Source organism: Oncorhynchus tshawytscha, linkage group LG01, assembly GCF_018296145.1.
Source record: "Oncorhynchus tshawytscha isolate Ot180627B linkage group LG01, Otsh_v2.0, whole genome shotgun sequence".
NCBI classification, from domain to species: domain Eukaryota; kingdom Metazoa; phylum Chordata; class Actinopteri; order Salmoniformes; family Salmonidae; genus Oncorhynchus; species Oncorhynchus tshawytscha.
Genome location: NC_056429.1, coordinates 44,960,820 through 44,988,217, shown reverse-complemented (window position 1 = coordinate 44,988,217; position 27,398 = coordinate 44,960,820). Strand labels below are relative to the sequence as shown.

The following is a 27,398-nucleotide window of genomic DNA, read 5'->3' as shown; positions in this document are numbered from 1 at the left end:
ACAATCTTATCTGGTTGTAACTGGATTCCCCGGCAAAGAAACCTGTAATTCTGGTCCATTGGTTGGGTTTCGCTAGCCTCCCGGCTCCTGTCATTGATGAGACAACGTTACCAAAGCGACCGCAGCATGTTTTCACGTTACTGTTTGTAGAATAAGACCCTTTTGTCACCAGGCGAGTTATAGATGTCTCGCTAAGGAAAGATCGCATGGTCCCCGTTGTAAACATATTGGTGTGGTTTCTCGACAAGCTTGACCCGTTTTTAGATGACTGCATACAAGCACCCAGAATGCTCATGTAAATTGAATCTCGAGTATTCTATGGCGCGTGACCTTCTTCCGTGAGTGTTTGATTACGACAGTTGGAAATCTCCACCACCTTTTTACAAAAGCGCTCTGGCATGAGCGTCAACTATAGATGCCGCATTCAAAACAGCGGGGAACTCGACAATAAACGACCTCCGACTGGGAAAAATCGTTTTGAATGGTCATCCAACTCTGGAACTCAGCCATCTTTCAAGAGCTCTGACTTTCCGACCTGAAGATCAATTGATGTCATGATTTGACCTCGTGTTTCCGGGTTCCCAGTTGTTTTGAATGCGGCACCAGTACCACATGAGTCATAATACCAGTAAAACCTAGAAGTCAAACGGGAAAGGATTCCAACAGTTTTTCCACCATTAATTTTCCAATAGTTTATTTTATTTTATTTTTTAGAAACACTTAAAAATAAGGGCTATGTTCCATGTAGGCTTACGCTGGCATGACATTTTGATAAGGGTGTAAATCGCTCTAGGACAAGGTGACTTTTATCAATATATTTACCCCCAAAAGGAAATGCAAATTGAGTGGTAATGTGGCTATCATAAAGAGCAACAAATGCCATGATCTGGATGAGATCTAGCTTAATGTAGTAATTAAGAACAAATTCTTATTTTCAATTATGGCCTAGGAATAGTGGGTTAACTGCCTTGTTCAGGGGAAGAACGACAGATTTGTACCTTGTCAGCTCAGGGATTTGATCTTGCAACCGTTTGGTTACAAGTCCAACACTCAAACCACTAGGCTACCTGCCACCCAAGTGAGGAAGATATTTCACAATCATTAAATGCGGTGAGTATTATGGCTTGGATAGATTTTAGCCTAGTCGGGTTGGAGGAGATGGAGAGCTGGGTGGATCAGTCAAATGTTAGCAACAGAGCGTGGTAGTTTGTGGGAGTGATCATATTAAATGGTGTGTGTGTAATCAACTATATTGTATTCAGAGACCATGGCGTGAATGAGATGCGGTTCAATATATAATGGGCTTTCGTAAACCAGCGTTTCCCAAACCCGGCCCTGTTTCGTTTCATTTTTTACCTTAGTATTACAAAGCTGATTCAGATAATCAAAGCTTGATGATTAGTTGATTATTAAATCAGCTGTGTAGTGCTTGGGCAAAAGCCAAAACATGCACACCTTGTGGTCCTGAGGACCACATGTAAACTAAGGAGCTAGACTGGGTTATGGAGCTAGACTGGGTTATCTAGGTTTATGCTTTTGCGCAATCTACGGGCTGAATGTTACGTGGACCCCACCCAAAGATTTTAGTTCTCCTTATCCGATCAGTCCCCGCTGTAGGCCAATTTTCCACTCTGTAGTGCTTGAGGGTGTTGTGCTCGCCAAAGCAAGGGACTGCACACAAGGCTGTGTTACAATGCTCACACATTTACTTGGTCATCTGTATTTGTTTTGGTTGCTGGGTAGATGATATACAGACCTTGCAATGTCTCCTTGTGCTTTATCATGAAGGGAAGTCTGAGGGACATCACTTGGGAAGTGGTGTCCAGTGCTCCCTAGCGGATTGTCAGAGGCAGGCTGGCTCATAGTGGATGGACGACGAGGAGTGTGGTGGTTCTCAAGGAGCTGCCCTATCAGGATTATCCTGGACTGCTGATATGAGATCATCTATCCTGTGACCTGCTGGTGGACAATGTGGCTGTTGAGGAGAGCTATGTCTAATAGCTTCTTGTACAATTTGAGGGAGTTTCTGGCACTCTCAACCAAACTGTTCTGCATGTCCACTTTGTCAACTGATCCCATCTTCTTGTTGTGGCCAAGACATAGTCTGTCTTTTCCTGTGTCCCACATTTTGGAAGTATGCACACTGGACAGAACATGGACATTGATTTGATTTGGACATTATGTTTGTCGTGCCATTTCACTGCCATTATCTCTCCATTGGTTTGGAACTCCGCCTTACCCTTGATAATTTTCTTTTTGAATATTGGCTTTCCCTTCTTGTTGGATGTCACTGTGCTACAGGCCTCTGTGTTCTCCCTCAAAAGGTACTGGGAAAGGGTAGGGCTACTGTACCAGTTGTCGAAAAGGAGACATGGCAATCTGCACAAAAGCAAAAAGGCTATTTTTAAACAAGCTTTTCTTAGTAATCTACTTGAGAACCATTTAGGGTTCAAATAAAACTTTCAATGAGTGAAGCTATATATAGGCTATATAGATAGGCACGTTTTTATTTAGCCTGGTTTAGCGTCCCAGATAAAGCAAAATATTTTTTTGCTCATATGATTTGAAAAACTAATCATCAGGAGTAGGCAGCGCCATAAGTAAGTGAGTAAACTGAGATATGACTAAGGAGTTAATCAGGGCAATTTTTCCATAAATTAACAGGTATTTACCTCTCCATGGTTGCAGGATCTTGTCTATTTTTACAAGTTTTCTATTGAAATTCATTGTGGAGAGCTTATTTATATATTTTATGATATGAATACCTAGTATGTCTACTTAACCATCAGCCCATTTTATAGGTAAACTGCAGCGTAATGTAAAAGTTGTATTTTTTAAAAGATCCAATACGTAATATTGTACACTTATCATAATTAGGTTTTAGTACAGAATAGTTATCTAGATCTTCAATGAGACATTGCAGGGATCTAGCTTGCGGATTTAATATAAAACTTGAGTCATTGGCATACATGGACACCTTTGTTTTTAAGCCTTGCATTTCTAATCCTCTAATGTTGTTATTGGATCTGATTTTTAATAACTAGCATTTCGATGGCCATAACGATTAGATATGGTGACAGCGGACACCCTTGTTTAACTCCTCTTGACAATTCAAAACTCTGAGAAGTAGCTGTTATTTACTATTTTACACCTGTGGTTGCTATACATTATTTTTTACCCATTTTATAAGATCATTTATTTTCCTAGGCAAGTCAGTTAAGAACAAATTCTTATTTTCAATGACAGCCTAGGAACAGTGGGTTAACTGCTTGTTCAGGGGCAGAATGACAGATTTGTACCTTGTCAGCTCAGGGGTTTGAACTTGCAACCTTCTGGTTACTAGTCCAACGCTCTAACCACTAGGCTACCCTGCACAAAAATCCAGGCATTTATAAATAAAATCCAGTCTTACTTTATCAAATGCCTTTTCAAAATCCGCTATAAATACTATTCCTGGCTTCTTATATGTTTCACGATGTTCTATTATTTCGAGTAGTTGTCGTATATTATCTCCAATGTATCGTCCATGTAAAATACAGGATGAACAATACCTGGTAAAAACCCTTTTAATTCTGAGTGCTATGTATTTCGCTAGTATTTTTGCATCACAACATTGAAGTGTAAGGGGCCTCCAGTTTTTTAAATTTTTTAGATAGACTGGGTCTTTATATTTGCCATCTGGGTCTTGTTTTAATAGTAGAGAATTCAGAACTTCCTGCTGAGTACCTGACAGACAACCATTTATATAGGAGTAGTTAAAACAATCACAAACAGTGGAGCTTTACCTCTACTGGTATGTAACGTTACCTCTACTGGTATGCCATCAAGCCCTGGGGTTTTTCCAGACTGAAAGGATTTAATAGCCTCAAAGTTCTGTAATTTGGCCTTCGCACTGATCTTCTGTACATTTGTTAATTTTCCATTTTTTTATATTATTTGGAAAGAATTCCTTACCAAAATCTTCATTCGGTGGGAGAGGATGAGACGGAAAAGAGAACATCTGCCTAAAATAATTAGCTTCCTCTTTTAAAATATAATTCGGAGAATCATAGATGACTCCGTCTTCAGTAACGAGTTTCTGCTAATTATTTTTGTTAGCATTCCTGTATTGGAGATTCAGTGAGAATTTTGTGCCTTTTTCTCCATATTCCATCCCCAATGTCCCTTTTCTGATATCTTCCACTTGATTGTTGTAAACATATACTGTATAAACTTGTAGACAAATACATTAAAAAGATAGACAAACAATCAACACAATAAATTATAACAGTTCTTGACAATAGAGGAAGAGAAGAGAAAAGAGAGAGGGTGAGAGAAGAGAGCGAGATCAGGTGTGTGTGTATAAGTCTGTATGTGTAAGCAAGCATGTAATCGTGTGTTCATATCCACTTCATAATGTTCAGATATTTTTACAGTTCCCATACCTTCTTTTCTTTCGTAACCTGAAGTCCCTGTAGAATTTAGTACAGCTATGGTGTTATGGAGCTCTCTCGGAATAGCTGTCCATCTATAAAGAGTTTGTCCATAATGATAAAGGCATCCTTACCCTTCTCCCTTTGTTGTCTTTGTACCGGATTTAAATCAAAGTTTTTGTCACGTGTGCCGAATACAACAGGTGTAGATCTTACAGTGAAATGCTTACTTACAGGCTCTAACCAATTGTGCAAAAAGATATTAGGTGTACAATGGGTAAGTAAATAAATAAAACCAACAGTAAAATGACAGTGAAAAACAGTAGCAAGGCTATAAAAGAAGCGAGGCTACATACAGACACCGGTTAGTCAGGCTGATTGAGGTAGTATGTACGTGTAGATATGGCTAAAGTGACTATGCATATATGATGAACAGAGAGTGGCAGTAGCGTAAAAGAGGGGTTGGCGGGTGGTGGGCAGCGGAACACAATATAGATAGCCCGTTTAGCCAATGTGTGGGTGCACTGGTTGGTTGGGACAATTGATGTAGTATGTCCATTAATGAATAGTTAAAGTGACTGTGCATTTATGATAAACAGACAGTAGCAGCAGCGTAAAAGAGGGGTTGGGGAGCCTTTTTGTCCTGGACATGTTGAGAAGCCTTTTTGAGAAGCCTTTTTGTCCTGGACTTGGCAATCCGGTACCGCTTACCATGCGGTAGTAGAGAGAACAGTCTATGGCTGGGGTCTTTGACAATTTTTAGGGCCTTCCTCTGACACCGCCTGGTGTAGAGTTCCTGGATGGCAGGCAGCTTATCCCCAGTGATGTACTGGGCCGTATGCACTACCCTCTGTAGTGCCTTGCCGTCGGAGGCTGAGCAATTGCCGTACCAGGCAGTGATGCACCCAGTCAGGATGCTCTCGATGTTGCAGCTGTAGAACCTTTTGAGGATCTCAGGACCCATGCCACTTCTTTTTAGTTTCCTGAGGGGGAATAGGCTTTGTCGTGCCCTCTTCACAATTGACTTGGTGTGTTTGGACTATTCTAGTTTGTTGGTGATGTGGACACCAAGGAACTTGAAGCTCTCAACCTACTCCACTACAGCCCCGTCGATGAGAATGGGGGCGTACTCGGTCCTCCTTTTCCTGTAGTCCACAATCATCTCCTTAGTCTTGGTTATATTGAGGGATAGGTTGTTATTCTGGCACCACCCGGCCAGGTCTCTGACCTCCCTATAGGCTGTCTCGTTGTTGGTGATCAGGCCTACCACTGTTGTGTCATCTGCAAACTTAATGATGGTGTTGGAGTTGTGCGTGGCCATGCAGTCGTGTGTGAACAGGGAGTACAGGAGGGAACTGAGCACGCACCCTTGGGGGGCTCCAGTGTTGAGGATCAGCATGGCAGATGTGTTGCTACCTACCCTCACCACCTGGGGCCCATCAGGAAGTCCAGGATGCAGTTGCAGAGGGAGGTGTTTAGTCCCAGGATCCTTAGCTTAGTGATGAGTTTTGAGGGTGCTATGGTGTTGAATGCTGAACTGTAGTCAATGAATTGCATTCTCACATAAGTGTTCCTTTTATCCAGGTGGGAAAGGGCAGTGTGGAGTGCAATAGAGATTGCATCATCTGTGGATCTGTTTGGGCGGTATGCAAATTGGAGTGAGTTTAGGGTTTCTGGGATAATGGTGTTGATGTGAGTCATTACCAGCCTTTCAAAGCAATTCATGGCTACGGGCGTGAGTGCTACGGGTTTGTAGTCATTTAGGTATGTTGCCTTTGTGTTCTTGGCTACGGAGAGCGTGATTACACAGTCGTCCAGAACAGCTGATGCTCTCATGCATGCCTCAGTGTTGCTTGCCTCTAAGCTTCCATACAAGTGATTTAGCTCATCTGGTAGGCTCGTGTCACTGGGCAGCTCGCGGCTGTGCTTCCCTTTGTAGTCTGTAATAGTTTGCAAGCCCTGCCACATCTTAGCCCTGTATTGACGCTTTGCCTGTTTGATGGTTCATCGCAGGGCATAGCAGGATTTCTTGTAAGCTTCCGGGTTTGAGTCCCGCACCTTGAAAGCGGCAGCTCTGCCCTTTCGCTCAGTGCAATGTTGCCTGTAATCCATGGCTTCTAGTTGGGTTATGTACGTACAGTCACTGTGGGGACAATGTCCTCGATGCACTTATTGTTAAAGCCAGTGACTGATGTGGTGTACTCCTCAATGCCATCGGAAGAATCCCGAACATGTTCCAGTCTGTTGATAGCAAAACAGTCCTGTAGTTTAGCATCTGCTTCATCTGACTCATTTTCTGACTCAAGTCACTGGTGCTTCCTGCTTTCATTTTTGATATCCCGCTAGCTGAATATCCATGTCGTCATTCAGCCACGATTCCTTGAAACATAGGATATTACAGTTTTTGATCTCCTGTTGGTAGGATATTCGTGATCGTACCTCGTCCAAGGATTGCACGTTGGCGAGTAATATTGACTGTAATGGCAGCTTTCCCACTCACCTTCTGCGGGTCCTCACGAGGCATCCCGCTCTGTGTCCCCTGTACCTGCGTTTCTTCCTCTTGCAAATAACGGGGATGTTGGCCCTGTCGGGTGTTTGGAGAATGTCCTGTGCGTCTTGCTTGTTGAAGAAAAAATCTTCATCTAATCCGATGTGAGTGATCTCTGTCCTGATATCCAGAAGCTCTTTTTTTGCCTTAAGATACGGTTGCAGAAACATAATGTACAAAATAAGTTACAAATAACGCAAAAAACCCCCACATAATAGCACAATTGGTTGGACACCCGTAATTCTGCTGCCATTTCTTCCGGCGCCATTTTATTTTCCGGTGCCATTAGTCTCTTACGGCGTTCGTTTATCTCCCTTGGAAATTGTTCATTGAGACCGAATTTGGTCCCTTCAAGCTCCCTTCCCCTGCTTTTGATCAGCTCCTTTTGTTGGTAGTGTTCAAATTTTGCTATGATCGGTTGGGGACCCTTGGTCTTGTTGCTCCAAGTCTGTGTACTCGGTGGAAAGCCACCTTGTTTACAGTCTCTATAAGAAGTTTCAAGGTGGATTGCATGAATTCTCTCATCACCACCCCCTAAAAATACACTGCTCAAAAAAATAAAGGGAACACTAAAATAACACATCCTAGATCTGAATGAATGAAATATTCTTATTAAATACTTTTTTCTTTACATAGTTGAATGTGCTGACAACAAAATCACACAAAAATATCAATGGAAATCAAATTTATCAACCCATGGAGGTCTGGATTTGGAGTCACACTCAAAATTAAAGTGGAAAACCACACTACAGGCTGATCCAACTTTGATGTAATGTCATTAAAACAAGTCAAAATGAGGCTCATTAGTGTGTGTGGCCTCCACGTGCCTGTATGACCTCCCTACAACGCCTGGGCATGCTCCTGTTGAGGTGGTGGATGGTCTTCTGAGGGATCTCCTCCCAGACCTGGACTAAAGCATCCGCCAACTCCTGGACAGTCTGTGGTGCAACGTGGCGTTGGTGGATGGAGCGAGACATGATGTCCCAGATGTGCTCAATTGGATTCAGGTCTGGGGAACGGGTGGGCCAGTCCATAGCATCAACGCCTTCCTCTTGCAGGAACTGCTGACACACTCTAGCCACATGAGGTCTAGCATTGTCTTCCATTAGCCTGCTGGACAACCACTCCTCAGAGTTCAAGTCAGTCCCTGAACCCTGAATCAACCCCTAGCCTGTCCCTGCCCCATAGGAACGTGTATATCGGAGAGGATTGCATGGGTTTAAGTAATATGGTGACAATTGGAGCTTACCACCATATTGCTTACACCTGTCCAATCCACATAAATGTATGCAAGTGCCATGGGGGTAGGGGCTAGTGGTTGATTTTGAATCAGAGAGTGCCCTCACCTTTGAAAAATCACTGAGAAATATCATTTAATTTTTTTGTCACATATGTCCTATTTTAAACAAACTCTGAAAAAAACGCTCTTGAACATGTATGTAATGAATATGACTCTTCTATTAAACTCTCTGTGGATTCTGTATGTAGTGTGACCCGGAACTATCTGGACTGGCTGACCTCAATGCCCTGGGGAACTAATAGTGAGGAGAACCTAGAGCTGAAACGGGCTGAAGAGGTGCTGGAGGAGGACCATTATGGGATGGACGACGTCAAGAAACACATTCTGGTGAGAGAATTGCAATGTGGGATCACCATGGTTACAATTTTACAGTGATTGACAGTCCGATTTTGGATGTATAATAATCTGTACCAAATATTTCCTCATCAAGAAAAGACAGTTTTCCCTTTACCTCACCCATCTTCCTCTCTTTCCTCCTGCAGTGACCCAGCTGAGAGGCTCACCCCAGGGAAAGATTCTGTGTTTCTGTATTATTATTTGACCATGCTGGTCATTTATGAACATTTGAACATCTTGGCCATGTTCTGTTATAATCTCCACCCGGCACAGCCAGAAGAGGACTGGCCACCCCTCATAGCCTGGTTCCTCTCTAGGTTTCTTCCTAGGTTTAGCTACTGTTCATTGCTCAATAAAACAATTCTGTCACCATTTGAAGTACTATACAATACAGAAAACCCACTCGTCCTTATTGATGAGGTGAATAATAACTTTATTTTCAAAGATCTTTTGCTATATAGTCAGCTCTTATTTGATTGACATTAATTTTGTTGTGTATTGTTTGTGTCACTGTATTCTTGGTGAAAATCAAATCAAGGAGGTGATTGACCGTTCGATCTGTGTTTATTCTTCCAGGTTGACAAGATAGGTTGTGGTTACCAAGGCGACCCATCCTCAGCTCTGCTGGAGTTCATGGACCCGGAACAGAACTTCAACTTTCTGGATCACAACCTAGATGTGCCTGTGGTCCTGTCCAATGTAGGTGGACACACACACACACACATACCTGTTAGGATGTACCTGTCCAAGGTATGTGGTCACACACACAAACCCCCATTAGGATTCAGTGTGTGCAGGCTTTAGTTACAGCCCAACACTAATAATGAATGGATCATGGTCTTGAACCTAACAGTTTGTGTCCATGTGTTCTTTCCAGGTTCTGTTTATCTGCACTGTTAATGTGACTGACACCATCACATAGCCCCTGAGAGACCGCATGGAGATGATCAACATGTATGGATACGTGGCCCAGGAAAAACTAGTCATCACTGAGGTAATGTGTTACGAGATTAGATTATAAAAAAAAAATGTTTACCCCTTTTTCTCCCCAATTTTGTCATTATTCAATTGGTAGTTAGTCTTGTCCCATCGCTGCAACTCCCGTACAGACTTGGAGAGGCGAAGGTCGAGAGCTGTGCGTCCTCCAAAACACAACCCCACCAAGCCGCACTGCTTCTTGACACAATGCACACTTAACCTGGAAGTCAGCCACACCAATGTGTCAGAGGAAAATACCGTACACCTGGCGACCGTGACATCTGTGGCATTGTGTTGTGTGACAAAACTGCACATTTTAGCAGCCTTTTAAGCATTCAAATACAGTTAAATAGTTAACACACACATGGATGCAGCGGTCTAAGGCACTGTATCTCAGTGCAAGAGGCAACACTACAGTCCCTGGTTCGAATCCAGGCTGAATCGCATCCGGCCGTGATTGGGAGTCCCATAGGGCGGCGTACAATTGGCCCAGCTTCGTCCGGGTTTGGCTGGGGTAGGCCGTCTTTGTAAATAAGAATTTGTTCTTAACTGACTTGCCTAGTTCAAGAAAGGTTACACACACCACACTGACTAAAAAGTTATTTTGTTGGCATTTACATATGTCCCCATTACCAGTAAAACATAATCTAAACCTATTTCTTTCACATTTCTCACCTTGGATGCCAGTGGCCATCAAAAGTGCCCACTGAAGTTTGGTTACAACGCCAAACTACAGTCAGGTCAAGACCCTGGTGAGGACGACGAGCTTCCCTGAGACTGTTTCTGACAGTTTGTGCAGAAACTCTTCAGGTGTACAAACCCAGTTTCATCAGCTGTCTGGGTGGCTCATCTCAGACCATCCCGCAGGTGAAGAAGTCAGATGTGGAGGTCCTGGTCTAGCGTGGGTACACATGGTCTGTAGTTGAGAGGCCAGTTGGACATGCTGCCAGATTCTCTAAAACTACGTTAGAGGCGGCTTATGATAGAGAAATTAACATTCAATTCTCTGGCAACAGCTCTGATGGGTATTCTCAGTCAGCATGCCAATTTCACACTCTCTCAACTTGAGACATTTGTGGCATTGTGTTGTGTGACAAAACTGCAAATTTTAGTGGCCCTTTGTCCCCAACACAAGGTGCACCTGTGTAATGATCATGCTGTTTAATCAGCTTCTTGATATGCCACACCTGTCAAGTGAATGCTTTATTTTGGCAAATGATAAATGTTCACTAACAGGGATGTAAACAAATTTGAGCACAACATTTTAGAGAAATATGCTTTTTGTGCATATGAAACATATTTTATTTCAGCTCATGAAACATGGGACCAACACTTTACATGCTGCGTTAATATTTTTGTTCAGTGTGGAAGAGATGTGTTTTACAAGCATTATCCATAGAGAACAATACAAACAACACAGTTTTGATCTTAAAGCCCCCACCCCTTCATCACTCATCTCCAGGTGGCACTACGCTGTTTATAGAGACGCCCCTAAGATAAGGATAAGGGTGGCCTCAGGGATGGGTCCCTGGAGATCACAGGGCAGGTTGGAGATGTGATGGAGAGTGCTAAGATCGGCCAGTACCTCCGCCAGGGTCTTCCTCATGAAGCAGCAGCTGAACAATGACTTATTTTCTGTCTCCCATCTCCATGTCTCTGATGTAGGGTTGATGTCATGGCACTGTCCTTAGACCTTAGCAGTTTTAACATTTTGTCTTGTATATACCTGTATCTGCACATGTCTTTCGTACAAACTGTGTCAGTTTGGTGTTTTTGCCTCTGTACATATTTTGATGCACATGTACTGACCATGTTATCTGATCTTCATGTCATGTACCCGGCAGGTAGCATAGTGGTTAGAGCGTTAGGCCAGTAACCGAAAGGTTGCTGGATCGAATCCCCTCGTTCTGCTCCTGAACAAGGCAGTTAACCCACTCAGGCCGTCATTGTAAATAAGAATTTGTTCTTAACCGACTTGGCTAGTTAAATAAATAAAAAAATGTAATAATTACAGTATTATATGAAAAGGGACCTTCAATGTACACAAACATCCACTGTAGACAAGCAATACCAAAAGGAACTGTGTTCTGTGTTGATTTTTATACGTAACTACAACATTATGAAGACGTTTCTTATTAACCTCTTCTCTCCCTGTATCACGCACTGAGGACTTCTATGGTTGTTTACAGGGTGCTACTCCCAAGGATGGGCCCAGTGCCGGCTGCACCATCGTTGCGGCTCTGCTGTCCCTGGCGACCAACACGCCAGTGCGAGAGAATGTGGCCATGACGGGAGGTGTCCCTGACCAGAAAGATCCTGCCTGTGGGAGGCATCAAGGAGAAGACTAATTGCAGTGAGTCACATCACTTTTACTAGTAACACACTGTTTATTAACCAGGGATGTTCGTGGGATAGATTCACCAATTGATACGTTTTATGAGGACATTAACCAAGAAGGAAACAAAATGTACTTCAAGTAGCCTGTTAGTTTGTTATAGTGAAGTACCTCTTCCAGATAGCTGATATTCAAAACTAAATGCAAACAGTATGTTTTGTATGTGACTTAGTTTGATGGTTCAATATTTTATTCTGAAAGCCTGTTCATAATAAATCATGAGGGCACAATGGTAGTCTGAAACTGGAAATGACAGTGTAGTATGCATAGATATCAGAGGCTGGTGGGAGGAGCTATAGGACTGGCTCATTGTAATGGCTGGAATGGAATAAATAGAACAGTATCAAGCATATGGAAACCACAGGTTTGACTTTGTTCCATTTATACTATTCCAGCAATTACAATGACCCTGTCCTCAAATACCTCCCACCAGCCTCCTCTGATAGATATGGTTAAATACAGTGCATTTGGAAAGTATTCCGACCCCTTCCCTTTTTCCATATTTTGTTACGTTACAGCCTTACACCCTAAAATGAATTAAAGGAATAAAAATCCTCAATCTGCACACAATAACCCATAATGACAAAGCGAAAACATAAATAATTTATTTACATAAGTATTTCCTATGAGACTCGAAATTGAGCTCAGGTGCATCTTGTTTCCATTGATCATCCTTGAGATGTTTGTACAACTTGATTGTACAAACATTGATTGTAAAAAAAAAAATGTATTGATTGGACATGGTTTGGAAAGGCATACACCTGTCTATATACGGACCCACAGTTGACAGTGCATGTCAGAGCAAAAACCAAGCCATGAAGTCGAAGGAATTGTCCGTAGAGCTCCGAGACAGGATTGTGTCGAGGCACAGATCTGGGGAAGGGTACCAAAACATTTCTGCAGCATTGAAGGTCCCCAAGAAGTTTGGAACCACCAAGACTCTTCCTAGAGCTGGCTGCTTGGCCAAACTGAGCAATCAGGTGAAAAGAGCCTTGGTCAGGGAAGTGACCAAGAACCCGATGGTCACTCTGACAGAGCTCCACTGTGGAGATGTGAGAACCTTCCAGAAGGACAACCATCTCTGCAGCACTCCACCAAACAGGCCTTTATGGTAGTGGCCAGAAGGAAGCCACTCCTCATGGTTTGGTTTCAAGTTCCTTGGTGTCCACATCACCAACAAACTATCATGGTCCAAACACACCAAGACAGTTGTGAAGAGGGTACGACAACACCTTTTCCCCTCAGGAGACTGAAAAGATTTGTCAATGGTCCCCAGATCCTCAAAAAGTTTTACAGCTGCTCGGCATTTCAATTTCAGTAAGGCGCTACAGAGGGTAGTGTGTACGGCCTAGTACACCACTGGTGCCAAGCTTCCTGACATCCAGGACTTATATACTAGGTGGTGTCAGGGGAAGGCCCAAAAAATTCTCATAGACTCCAGTTACCCAAGTCATAGACTGTTCTCTCTGCTACCGCACGGCAACGGTACCAGAGCGCCTAGGACCAAAAGACTCCTTAACAGCTTCTACCCCAAGCCATAAGACTGCTGAACAACTATTCAAATGGCCACCCGGACTATTTACACCCCCCCTCCTACACTGCTGCTACTCTGTTTTATCTATACATAGTCACTTTACAAATTACCTTGACTAACCGGTACCCCCTGTATATACCCTCATTATTGTTATGTACATTTCTTGTTACTTTTTGTTTTAGATTTTTTTTACTTTAGTTTATTTAGTAAATACTTTAACTATTTGGTGGTTAAGGGCTTGTAAGCAAGCATTTCACCTGTTGTATTCGGCTCATGTGACAAATAAGATTAGATTGATTATTTAATACGTTTACAAACAATTCTAAAAACTAGTTTTTGCTTTGTCATTATGGGGTGTAGATTGATTGGGGGAAAAAACAATTCAATACATTTTAAAATAAGGCTGTATCATAATGGCAAAAAAGTCAAGGGATCGGAATACTTTCCGAAAGCACTGTATGGCAGTTTGTGTTCTGAAAGTTTTTCTATTAGCAGTGTCATAATGAATCCGCTTAAACATTCCTCCCTTCTCTCACCAGACCAGGTGTGACCTGCATGATTTTTCCAGCTTGAGAACAAGGACTTCATCAGAGGGCCTGGAGGTTCATTACACCAAGATGTACCGCATTGTCTTTCCACAACAATGAACACCGAATCATATTAAGCTGAGACTGGCGCCTGAGCAGCTCCAAGGGATGGATAATGGTCTACATTCACAGTAATGGGTTTTAGGGCATCCTGAACTATGAAACCAGATTTTCTGATGAGTGATTTGTTAAGTACATTCACTTGCTGTTTAACGCCCGACAGCTGTTTTTGAGTTGTACAGCTGATCAGTTGGACAAGACAGGGAACAGTGGTCTGTTCAGGGGGGTAAAACAAAGAACGCTTGATAGTAATGTATGTAGAACAGGTACTGTCTCATATAGAATAGGCAAGGATCAGCTCTAAGTTGCATTTTTATCAGCAATGTTCAATCCCCTGATGTGTTGAAGTACATTAGGCCTCAGAAGGGGATGCGTTGCGCTGCCAGCTTTACAACAATAATATGAAGATACCCAAATTACCACTGTTAGTCATGTTGCTGCTATGCAGCCAAGACTTAGGAATTTTTTTATTTACCAAAGATGTAAGTTGCATTTAATCTGTTGAAACACAAACTTTAGACATTTTGAACACAATCCTTTGTGCCCAGTGGTTTCATAACATATCGTTGACAATTTCTGCAGAAAGAACAGTCTGCCGGTAACTGTTGTTTATTATTGCCTATCCCATCACCTTTGGCATGTCTAACAATGCATGCGACTGTACTACTAGAAAGTACACTACCCAGGCGATTACACTCAGATTTTAATACAAGTAAATGTCTTATTTAGACACAGACGTGCCCAGAGACATCTGAAGAGCTCCACTCCAATGTCTGCAGGCATCTCACCCTAGTAAACTTGAAAAGACATGCAGCCTACAAGGCATATGCTCAAAGATAAATTGAGAAAAATCAGTTCAAGTCCATTGCTAAGCATAGTTCGACTTAGTCATTCTGAAACAAGGAAGGAGCTGACAAATCTCCATTTTTGAAATACAAATATTTATTAGCAAGAACCGCCTAATCCTTCTTGGCAGCGGCTTTCCTCATGGCAGCCAGAACATTGCTGAGCTCTTCCCTCTTTCTCTTGGCGCGGATGTGAGTTCCAATCTGTGGAGCAAACACACATTAGAATGTGCAATATGAGAAACCCAACAAATGCATCTGCAACTTTCACAGCAGGTTAACTACCATGCTCAGGATGAACACTGTAGCATGTTTCTGGGACAGTTATGTCAGCGACAAATTCAGTAATCAGCAAATATGGGGCTAGCAGTCCAATAATACAAGAATGGTTGGACAAACTATAGGAGAATAATTCTACTGATCCAATAGTTTTGATTAATCTTACCAATAAATTCTCCACAAAGGAAACAGTCCATCACATTTCAGAAAGATGCCCACTTGACAGCTGCACAAAATGCTAGACATTCCCAAACAAATGTCAAATACAAAATCTGTTTGGTTTGAAAAATGTACTTATTTGTTCTCAAACTGTCACAAGAGAGCAGCTGCAGAAAGCTGACGTCGACAAATGCATCCATACTGCCAATACCAACGCATACACACAACCAGTTTAGTAGCAGGGGAATCATACATACCCTCTTCTTGATGAACTTGAGGGCACGCTTGTCCTTGGAAACTTTCAGCAACTCCATGGCGCGTCTCTCGTAGGGGGCGAAGCCGCACACCTCACGGATCATGTCACGCACGAACTTGCTGTGCTTGGTCAGACGCTGAAACACAAAATCAGCGAAGAGACACTGAGTTAGATGCATGCATTTGAACTCACAGTAACTGTGGCCTATGTTTCAGCCATATTGTGGGCCCATTATCTCATAATAACAGGTTCAAACATTTGATGTGGTCATCTACTTTGTTTCAGAACATATGTATATGCATGTCGCTAATGTAGAGACAGACGAAGTGAATCCTGAACCCCGGCCCTCAATCACTACACTGGTGGCAGCAATGGGATTAGAAGACAAACTTGAACCAGCACCCAGCCGTTCTAGGACAAGCAAACAACCTGTGGCAAAGGGTCCAGACCCTTTACCAGAGGACATAGTGACCTGAGACTCTACCAATACAACACTGTGGTTGTCATGTTTCTATCCATTCAGATGAACTCACCCCTCGCCTACGTGCATGTTTCGGTGCAGTCACATTCTTGGTTACAGGGTGGCCTTTACTAAGGCCCACGGCCATAGGATACCTGATAGCCATGTCTGTGGAAAGAAAGAACAGTGAGTCAGTGGTGCCTGCACCACATGCAATTGCTTTGGAGTTGTTCAAATAATATTAAATGTCTATGATCAATAAATAATCTAAATCTTAACATTTCACAAGGCCTGATTATTTAATTACCTACATCATGTTATCCCTTTGGAACGCAACATCACGTCGATAAAAAAGATGCCTAAGTTGGGAAAATGTAAGGGCTTATATTAACTTTGATTGTGTTGATGAAAACACTTTGCAACATTATCGGCAAGAGACTTGATCCCTATTGTGCCAAAGAGATTTAGTTGTTAAACGGGAGTGACGAGTGTGTTGATAAAGGTAATTGTTAAAATTCCGCTTTAACCATCAGAATTTGATAAAGTTATTCAAGCCAACATATTAGGCATTAATTAAGAATAGGCAGTGATTGTCAAGACAAAAATTATGTCAAACATGTCACCATTGCGACATTTGATGTACAGCCACATTCACAGTGGTTGTCTGAAGCATGCTATTGGAATTCACAGCTTGATGATGCCTCATCGTGATTGACGTTGCAAATGATTGGAATAACCAATGAGCGTCAATCTTTCCTTTGCAGTACCTCAAACTGACGTGATTACCAGCTGAGAAACTTACGAGTTAATTTTACTCCTGGTTCAAAGTTCATCTAGGCAGTGTCTTAACATCATCCGACAACCTACGGAGTTTTTTTTGTGTCTTAAAACAGGTTTACAAGATTCCTAGGACCTTTTCTAAGATGCTTTGTGGATACAATCCCTTGTCTGGCCTTACCAGAATAATGCTTTCCTACAATGCCATCACAGTATTGTCAACGGCAATGAACATTTAAAGGACAATTACACCACCCTATTCACACCCCCGTAACTCTTTCCACATTATGTTGTGTTAAAGTGGATTAAAAAATATATAAATTTAAAGGTCAATGGTCTACACAAAATAGATAAGTATTCAACCCAGAGTAAATAATTTTGAGAAGCACCTTTGGCAGCAATTACAGCTGTGAGTCGAAGAGCTTTGCACACTGGACTGTACAATATTGTTAAATGTTTTTCCTACACAGCCATTTAAAGTTTTTAAAAAACAAGGCCACTCAGGAACATTTAACTAGGCAAGTCAGTTAACAACAAATTCTTATTTACAATGACTGCCTACCCCGGCCAAACCCAGATGACACTGGGCCAATTGTGCGCCACCCTATGGGACTCCCAATCACGGCCAAAATTGATACTCCAGTGTGTCTTTGCCATTGTTGAAAGGTGAATGTCTGTTTGGCTCTATCCAGTTTATTCTTATCATTAAAAAAAAACTCCCTAGTCCTTGCTGATGACCAGCATACCCATAACATGCTACCACCACCATGCTTGAAAATATGAAGTGGTACTCAGTGATGTGTTGTATTTGAATTGCCCCAAACATAACTTTGTCCTGAATACAAAGCGTTAATTTCTTTGACATTTTTTTGCAGTTTTACTTTAGTGCCTTATTATAAACAAAACATATTTATTCTGTACAGGCTTCCTTCTCACACTGTCATTTAGGTTAGTATTGTGGAGTAACTACAATGTTGATCCATCCTAGTTCTCCCATCACAGCTATTAAAACTGTTTTAAAGTCACCTTTTGCCTTAAGGATGATATCCCCTGAGCAGTTTCCTTCCTCTCCAGTAACTGAGTTAGGAAGGACGCCTGTATTTTTGTAGTGACTGGGTGAGATACCATCCAAAGTGTAACTTCTCCATGCTCAAAGGGATATTCAATGTCTGCTTTTTAAAAAATCCATCTATCAATAGGTTCCATTTTTTGCAAGCTATTGGAAAACCTCCCTGGTCTTTGTTTGAAATTCACTGCTTGACTGAATTGTATGTGTGGGTTACAGAGATGAGGTAGTTATTCAAAAATCATGTTAAACACAGAGCGAGTCCATGCAACTTATTATGCGACTTGTTAAGCACAGTGTTACTCCTGAACTTAAGTATTCAACCCCTTTATGGCAAGAATACATAAGACATTTCAGCTTTTCATTTTTAAATAATTTGTAAAAAATATAAATCCCCTTTGACATTATGGGGATTGTGTGTAGGCCAGTGAAACACTACATTTAATAAATTTTCAATTCCCGCTGTATTAACAAAATGTGTAAAAAGTCAAGGGGTGTGAATACTTTCTGGGTCTTTCTATAAACTAGGGTAAAAGTGAGGATTTCCTACTGCTGTTAAGTCATTCATAGTAATCTGATATTTATGTCATTGCATTTATGGCACTATAAGTTGTCGTTATATCCTACACTATGTGAACACTCCTTCACATCCGTTTCTGACAGGTGTGTAAAAATCGAGCACGGAGCCATGCAATCTACCTAGACAAACATTGGCAGTTGAATGGCCCGTACTGAAGAGCTCAGTGACTTCACGTGGCACCTTCATAGGAGGCCACCTTTCCAACAAGTCAGTTGGTCAAAATGCTGACCTGGTCAACTGTAAGTGCTGTTATTGTGAAGTGGAAACGTCCAGGAGCAACATAGGCTCAGCCGCAAAGTGGTAGGCCACACAAGCTCATCGACCGGGACTGGTGAGTGCTGAAGCGCATAAAAATAGTCTATCCTCGGTCGTAACACTCACTACAGAGTTCCAAACTGTTAGTCGGGAACTTCATGAAATGGGTTTCCATGGCCTTGCAGCCGCACACAAGCCTAAGAAAACCATGTGCATTGCTAAGCATCGTCTGGAGTGGTGTAACGCTTGCCTCCATTGGACTCCGGAGCAGTGGAAATGTGTTTTATGGAGTGATAAATCAAACTTCACCATCTGGCAGTCCGACGGACAAATCTGGGTTTGGCGGATGCCAGGAGAACGCTACCTGCTCAAATGCTTTGTGCCAACTAAAGCTTAGTGGAGGAATAATGGTCTGGGGCTGTGTTTCATGGTTCGGGCTAGGCCCCTTAGTTCCAGTGAAGGGAAATCTTAACGCTACAGCATACAATGGCATTTGTGACGATTCTGTGGTTCCAACTTTGTGGCAACAGCTTGGGGAAGGCCCTTTCCTGTTTCAGCATGACAATGCCACCGTGCACAAAGCGAGGTCTATACAGAAATGGTTTGACGAGATCGTTATGGAAGAACTTGACTGGGCGAGCCCTGACCTCAACCTCATGTAACACCTTTGGGATGAATTGGAACACTGACTGCAAACCAGGCCTAATCGCCCAACATCAGTGCCCAATCTCACTAATGTTCTTATGGCTGAATGGAAGCAAGTCCCCACAGCAATGTTCCAACATCTAGTGGAAAGCCTTCCCAGAAGAGTGGAGGCTGTCATGTCTGCAAAGGGGGGGACCAACTCCATATTAATGCCCATGATTTTGGAAAGAGATGTTCAACGAGCATGTGTCCACATACTATTGTGTATATTAAGAATTAATCTGTTAAAACATTGAACTTGAATCTAGCTGTCAGACAATATTTTGTATAGAGTTCTCAGAAAAGGCAGTGTAACTAGGCAACACTTCATATCTCCTTTTGTTACAGGGTGAAAACAGTTTATCGGCACACAAATCCCCCAAAATGTATGCGGTTGAAAAATCAAATGCTTCTAGCCGAAACAGTCACCTTAACCTTGATACCTAAAATCGATACTGTCGTTAATAGAGGCCGACCAATAGCATTTCACAGAAATATTTATATCGGTCTTTATGCCACCACTAAAATATACATAGGACTGACCCTATTTAGTCGATTGTTTGGTTGATAGGCTGTTGGTCGACCAAGATTTCTTTAGTCGAGAGGTCGCAATGAAAAAAATCCCATGGTGCATAAGACACCTGTCCGAGTGGACAAATCCATTGCGGAGGCCATGGGGATAGCACAGTCCATCACGCTAAGACATGTGATACTGAAATTGTATATGCTTACATTGTGTAGAAATAAAATGGTGAAACACTAATAATCTTATTTTTATAACCAATACGCTTTCTCCCGAGGTGGATAAGGTCGCTGTCCATGGTTCTGAAACAACCTAGAATTGGTGCCTTTCCCTATGTTGCTGTGTCCATAATAGCAAAGTTAAGACAGCATGTTGGGATTGAGTAGAATACAGCAGAAGCAGAGACTAGGAAACAGCCCTTACCATAGCCTAATGTCTAAGAAAATTGAGGAGCGAGGAAACCTACTTTAATTTTAGACTATAAAACCCATAGCCTGGCTTCATAAATCATCCTTATACAGTGCCTTTGGAAAGTACACAGATCCCTTGCCTTTTCTACATTTTGTAATGTAACAGCCTTATTCTAAAATCCTCAAACACACAATACCCCATAATGACAAAGCGAAAACAGGTTTAAACATGTTTGGGAATGTATTTAAAAAAAATTGAAAGCGCCTTCTTTACAAACACTACCTTTCAAAAGTTTTAGAACATCTACTCAATTCAAAGGCTTTTCCCTTATGTTTTACTGTTTTCTACATTGTAGAATAATAATGAAGACAAACTATGAAATAACACATATGGAATCATGTAACTACAAGTGTTAAATCAAAATCTATTATATATTTGAGATTCTTCAAAAGTAGCCACCCTTTGAATTCTTTCAACCAGCTTCACCTGGAATGCTTTTCCAAAAGTACCCACATTTGTTGACTGCTTTTCCTTCACTCTGCAGTCCGACTCAACCCAAACCATCTCAATTTGGTTGAGGTCAGGGGATTGTGGAGGCCAGGTCACCTGACGCAGCACTCCATCACTCTAATTCTTGGTCAAATAGCCCTTACACAACCTGGAGGTGTGTTGGGTCATTGTTCTGTTGAAAAACAAATGTCGTCCCACTAAGCACAAAACAGATTGGATGGCGCATCGCTGCATAAGGCTGTAGTAGCCATGCTAATTAAGTGTATCTGCAAAGCACCCCCTCACCATAACACCTCCTTGTCCATGCTTCACGGTGGGAAATACACATGCGAAGATCATTCGTTCACCCACACCGCATCTCAAAGACATAGGTTGGAACCAAAAATCTAATTTGGACTCCCAACCAAAAGGTCAAATTTCCACCGGTCTAATGTCCATTGCTCGTGTTTCTTGGCCCAAGCAGGTCTCTTCCTCTTATTGGTGTCCTTTAGTAGTGGTTTCTTTGCAGAAATTTGACCATGAAGACCTGATTCACACAATCTCGTCTGAACAGTTGATGTTGAGATGTGTCTGTTACTTGAACTCTGAAGCATTTATTTGGGCTGCAATTTCTGAGGCTGGTAACTAATGAATTCGTCGTTTGCAGCAGAGGTAACTCTGGGACTTCCTTTCCTCATGAGAGCCAGTTCCATCATAGCGCTTGGTGGTTTTTGCAGTGCACTTGAAGAAATGTTCAAAGTTCTTGACATTTTCCAGATTGATGGACCTTGTCTTAAAGTTGCAAAATATCACATTTACATAAGGATTTAGACGATTTACTCAGTACTTTGTTGAAGCACCTTTGGCAGCGATTATAGCCCAGGATCTTCTTGGGTATGATGCTACAAGCTTGGGGCACCTGTATTTGCAGAGTTTCTCCCATTTTTCTCTGTAGATCCCCTGTCAGGTTGGATAGGGAGCGTCGCTCCACAGCGATTTTAAGGTCTCTCCAGAGATATTTCATAGTGTTCAAGTTGGGTCTCTGGCTGGGTCACTCAAGGACATTCAGAGACTTGTCCCGAAGCCAGTCCTGCGTTGTCTTGGATGTGTGCTTAGGGTCGTTGCCCTGTTGAAAGGTGAAACTTCGCCCCAGTCTGAGGTCCGGAGCGGGTTTTCATCAAATATTTTTACTCTGTTCTTCTTTCCCTCTCTCAGTCCCTATCGCTGAGAAGTGGCTTCCATCTGGCCAATCTACCATAAAGGCCTGATTGGTGGAGTGCTGAAGAGATGGTTGTCCTTCTGGAAGGTTATCCCATCTCCATAGAGGAACTCTTGAGCTCTCTTTTACTCAGTTTGGCTGGGTGGCTAGCTCTAGGAAGAGTTTGATGGTTTCAAACTTCTTCCATTTAAGAATAATGGAGGCCACTGTTCTTGGACCTTCAATGCTGCAGAAATGTTGAAGTACCCTTCCCCATATCTGTGCCTCGACACAATCCTGTCTCAGAGCTCTAGAGACACATCCTTCCACCACATGGCTTGGTTTTTGCTCTGTCATGTATTGTCAAATGTGGGACCTTATATAGACAGGTGTGTGCCTTTCCAAATCATGTCCAATCAAGTGGTAGAAACTTGAGGTCGACCGATTAATTAGAGCCAATTTCAAGTTTTCATAACAATTGGAAATCGCTATTTTTGGATGCCGATTTTTTTGTAATTTAGAAACAACATTTTTGCACTTTTATTTAACTAGGCAAGTCAGTTAAGGACACATTCTTATTTTCAATGACGGCCTAGGAACGGTGGGTTAACTGCCTTGTTCAGGCGCAGAACAACAGATTTTTACCTTGTCAGCTCAGGGATTCAATCTTGCAACCTTACAGTTAACTAGTCCAACACTCTAACCACCTGCCTCACGAGGAGCCTGCCTGTTACGCGAATGCAGTAAGAAGCCAAGGTAAGTTGCTAGCTAGCATTAAACGTATCTTATAAAAAACTATCAATCATAATCACTAGTTATAACTACACATGGCTGATGATATTACTAGTTTATCTAGCGTGTCATGCACTGCATATAATCAATGGGTGTGCATTCGCGAAAAAGGACTGTCGTTGCTCCAATGTGTACCTAACCATAAACATCAATGCCTTTCTTAAAATCAATACACAGAAGTATATATTTTTAAACCTGCATATTTAGCTAAAAGAAATCCAGGTTAGCAGGCAATATTAACCAGGTGAAATTGTGTCACTTCTCTTGCGTTTATTGCACGCAGAGTCAGGGTATATGCAACAGTTTGGGCCGCCTGGCTCTTGCGAACTAATTTGCCAGAATTTTACGTAATTATGACATAACATTGAAGGTTGTGCAATGTAACAGCAATATTTAGACTTAGGGATGCCATCCGTTAGATAAAATACAGAACGGTTCCGTATTTCACTGAAAGAATAAACGTTTAGTTTTCAAAATTATAGTTTTTAGTTTCGACCATATTAATGACCTAAGACTCGTATTTCTGTTTATGTTATAATTAAAGTCTATGATTTGATAGAGCAGTCTGACTGAGCAATGGTAGGCACCAGCATGCTCGTAAGCATTCATTCAAACAGCACTTTCGTGCGTTTTGTCAGCAGCTCTTCGCAATGCTTCAAGCTTTGCGCTGTTTATGACTTCAAGCCTATCAATTCCGGAGATTAGGCTGGTGTAACCGATGTGAAATGGCTAGCTAGTTAGGGGGGTGAGCGCTAATAGCGTTTCAAACGTCACTCGCTCCAAGACTTGGAGTAGTTGTTATCCTTGCTTTGCATGGGTAACGCTGCTTCGAGGGTGGCTGTTGACGATGTGTTCCTGGTTCGAGCCCAGGTAGCGGCGAGGAGAGGGATGGAAGCTATACTGTTAGACTGGCAATACTAAAGTGCCTATAAGAACATCCAATAGTCAAAGGTATATGAAATACAAATCGTATAGAGAGAAATAGTCCTATAATTCCTATAACTACAACCTAAAACTTCTTACCTGGGAATATTGAAGACTCATGTTAAAAGGAACCACCAGCTTTCATATGTTTTCATGTTCTGAGCAAGGAACTTAAACGTTAGCTTTCTTACATGGCACATATTGCACTTTTACTTTCTTCTCCAACACTTTGTTTTTGCATTATTTAAACCAAATTGAACATGTTTCATTATTTATTTGAGGCTAAATTGATTTATTGATGTATTATATTAAGTTAAAATAAGTGTTCATTCAGTATTGTTGTAATTGTCATTATTGTCAATATATTAAAAATTGTCCGATTAATCGGTATCGGCTTTTTTTTGGGTCCTCCAATAATCGGTATCGACGTTGAAAAATCATAAATCGGTCGACCTTTAGTAGAAACATCTCAAGGATGATCAATGGAAACAGGATGCACCTGAATTTCAAGTCTCATAGCAAAAGGTCTGAATACGTATGTAATTTGTTTTTTTTGTAACAAAGTTGCAAAAATGTTTCTACTGTTTTGGCGTTGTCTTTGCGGTATTGTGAAAAATTGATGACAAACATTTATTTTAATACATTTTAGAATTTGGCTGTAATGTAACAATGTGGGGAAAAACCAATGGCACTGAATTTCACATTACTTTTGGGTTGTATTATAATGCTTGCATGAATATCAAGCTGGAATGTATGTTAATGTCGTTGTAATTAATCAACTTAATCAACTATACTCAAAAATAATTTGAAAAGAGATCCTAACGAATGCTAACCATAAGTTACTTTGTCTGACGCTGTGAGCTAGCATGCTAGCTAGTCCAACTGCTACAACCAAAATAGTGTTTACTACAATAGCCCAGTTTAATCTTAGTGACTGTCTTAATTTATTTATTTTTTTCACCTTTATTTAACCAGGTAAGCAAGTTGAGAACAAGTTCTCATTTACAATTGCGACCTGGCCAAGAAAAAGCAAAGCAGTTCGACACATACAACACTGAGTTACACATGGAGTAAAACAAACATACAGTCAATAATACAGTAGAAAAATAAGTATATATACACAATGTGAGCAAATGAGGTGAGATAAGCGGGGTAAAGGCAAAAAAAATGCCATGGTGGCGAGGTAAATACTGGAATGGTAGATTTTCAGTGGAAGAATGTGCAAAGTAGAAATAAACAGGCAGGCCTATTAGAAAACATTTATGAAATGTACAGGCAAATCACTACAGAATTCTAATCTTTTATGTTTGAAACCTGCTGTATCTTTGGTGCTATTAGCAATGCTAGCTAGCTAGCTAAGTAGCTAAACCTGCTGCATCTGAAAGTGTTTTCAAAAATAACAGCCAATACAGTAATTCACTACAAAAACAGTCTATTTGGAAAGGGCACAATGGTTGCTAACAGCCAATACAGTAATTCACTACAAAAACAGTCTATTTGGAAAGGGCACAATGGTTGCCAGAGCGGCAACCTCAACACAATTTTTGTATTGTTTGTATTACTTTTACTGTTGTATTGTTCGTATATTGTTGTATTTCAAATGTGTCTATCAGTGGTGTTACTTGTAGCTGCTGTTTCTGCAAAAGCGAATGGGGATCAAAATAAATAAGTGATGTGGGAGTGGTTTTGCCAAATGGAATCATGGGAGTTTGAGCCTTGAGCAACAGAAAAATACTGGGAGTGAGCTAACGAATATCATTCTACAGGTTTTTGACCATCTATTAGACTAAGACAACCAGAGCTAAATAAAACAGGGATAATCAGAAAACTAGACAGCTGGCTATCTACTCCGATTTCAGAGCACTCTCATCTGAGTGTGACTGAGAGCAGAATAACTGATGAATTCATGAACACTCAACAACTATTAAATATGGCATGTGTCATTAAAAGTGTGCAATATTTTTTTTTTTTTTTTTTTTTAAATTGTTGCCAGCAGCAGATACAGGCAACATCCAAACAGCCTAACCAGCTCTGCTAGGGTGAGTAAAATGGTCAGAGTGAGATTCTCTTATTTGTGTCGAAGTAGCTAGCCAACGTTAGTTTGGGTGCTTGACTGCCGTGGGATCGACCCTACTTCTCGGACAGAGCGTCCAGTGTGCACTCCAAAAGCACTTAAATTGAAACGCTCTTAATTTAGAAACGGACAATGGAACGACCACAGCGCGCACTGGCACTCCGGAGTGAATTTAAGAACACACCCTAAGATAGATTGTATAAATGAATGAACGGGGTTTATGACTGTTGGTAACATGGTAACATTACACAAACTGTGTTGGTCATCACTAAATACTTCATAGTAATCCACATATTAAAAGCGGCGCAGAAGAAGCTCAACAACTAGCTCAACAAGCAGTCTAACGTGTTGAGGCGTAAGCCTCTTGATTAAGCAAGTTAGCGAACGTAAACCAAATATCGCTGTTATAACAGACATAATGCTACCAATGTTAGCTAGATAGCCAACTAACGTAGATATCTAGTAGTTGCTTACTTCTGTCGAGGAAAATGACTAGAGTCCGTCTATATTAGACATACATGCCATCTGACTGTAGTCATTACGGCTCGTTAAGAAAATCCAGCAACAAGGCGATATGATAGGATTCTCATATGTAGGGAAAGTCATGTCAGCGCAACACATTTCCGGTGACGTTACAGCTAAATTATATTGTTTGTCAACACAATATTGGCGCCATACTTTTGGTAACAACTAAACCGTATGTTGGTTCTCTCATAATTGGTGATAAACGAAGGATGCCATTGATTTTGTAAAGATTTCAGCTGATAGTAATTCTTCCAAAATATTCTTACTTGCTTTCTTTAATGGCGGACAAACCGGAAGGAACGCTTAGCGGTGGAGGCTGGGTCATGAGGGTTTTTAATCAAATGTAAAACATCAGGAAAATCTTTCTAGCGCCACATAAGGGTGTGGACCACTCAGACAGTAGTTTTTCAAGGAAAAACTTTATAGCTAGCTATATAATCCAAAAGTAAATAATTTAGACCTCTCAGCAGTATGAATCAAATTAAATCATTTCTTAAAATGCTTTAAAAACAACTAGTGTAGACTAACAGTGAAATGCATTACTTACGGCCCTTCCCAACAATGCAGAGAGAAAGAAAATAGAGAAATAATAAAAAAGTAAAACGCGTAGTAATAAATTCACAATGAGTGCAAACAGGGTCAATGCATATAGTCCAGATATCTGGTTAACTATTTAAGTTAACTAACTATTTAGCAATCTTATGGCTTGGGGGTAGACGCTGTTCAGGGTCCTACTTGTTCCTCTTGCTGTGCGGTAGCAGAGAGAACAGTCTATGACCTGGAGTCTTTGACAATTTTTAGGGTCTTCCTCTGACAACATCTGGTATAGATGTCCTGGATGTCAGGGAGCGCGGCCCCAGTGATGTACTGGGCCATACGTACTATCAATCAATCAAATGTATTTATAAAACCCTTTTGACATCAGCCGATGTCACAAAGTGCTGTACAGAA

General features: G+C 41.4%; 1 protein-coding gene and 1 long non-coding RNA gene across 2 annotated transcripts; one reads left to right on the top strand and one right to left on the bottom strand.

Moving 5' to 3' along the window:
* The first annotated feature begins 7,989 nt into the window (after positions 1-7,989).
* LOC112251172 lies at positions 7,990-14,972 on the top strand. The gene is made up of 6 exons (XR_002953629.2): positions 7,990-8,587; positions 8,743-9,016; positions 9,173-9,295; positions 9,474-9,590; positions 11,764-11,927; positions 14,043-14,972. It is a non-coding gene; the product is annotated as an uncharacterized LOC112251172 (long non-coding RNA).
* A 100-nt stretch (positions 14,973-15,072) lies between these two features.
* On the bottom strand, positions 15,073-26,652 carry LOC112251165 (60S ribosomal protein L36). Its single transcript, XM_042321808.1, has 4 exons — positions 26,601-26,652; positions 16,223-16,317; positions 15,691-15,825; positions 15,073-15,199 (listed from the first exon to the last, which is right to left on the bottom strand). Exons 1-4 carry the CDS (start codon positions 26,635-26,637, stop codon positions 15,110-15,112), a joined length of 357 nt encoding a protein of 118 aa, XP_042177742.1. The 5' UTR covers positions 26,638-26,652; the 3' UTR covers positions 15,073-15,109.
* Between the last annotated feature and the right edge of the window lie 746 nt (positions 26,653-27,398).

Bases quoted from the DNA above. Each gene is read 5' to 3' on its own strand.
- LOC112251165 (XM_042321808.1), bottom strand. From the start codon at position 26,637: ATGAGAGAACCAACATACGGTTTAGTTGTTACCAAAA. The intron at 15,826-16,222 runs GTGAGTTCATCT...TTTGTGTTTCAG, and splicing joins AACATGCACGTAGGCGAGGG to CGTCTGACCAAGCACAGCAA. The intron at 15,200-15,690 runs GTATGTATGATT...TTTGCTCCACAG, and splicing joins TCAAGTTCATCAAGAAGAGG to ATTGGAACTCACATCCGCGC.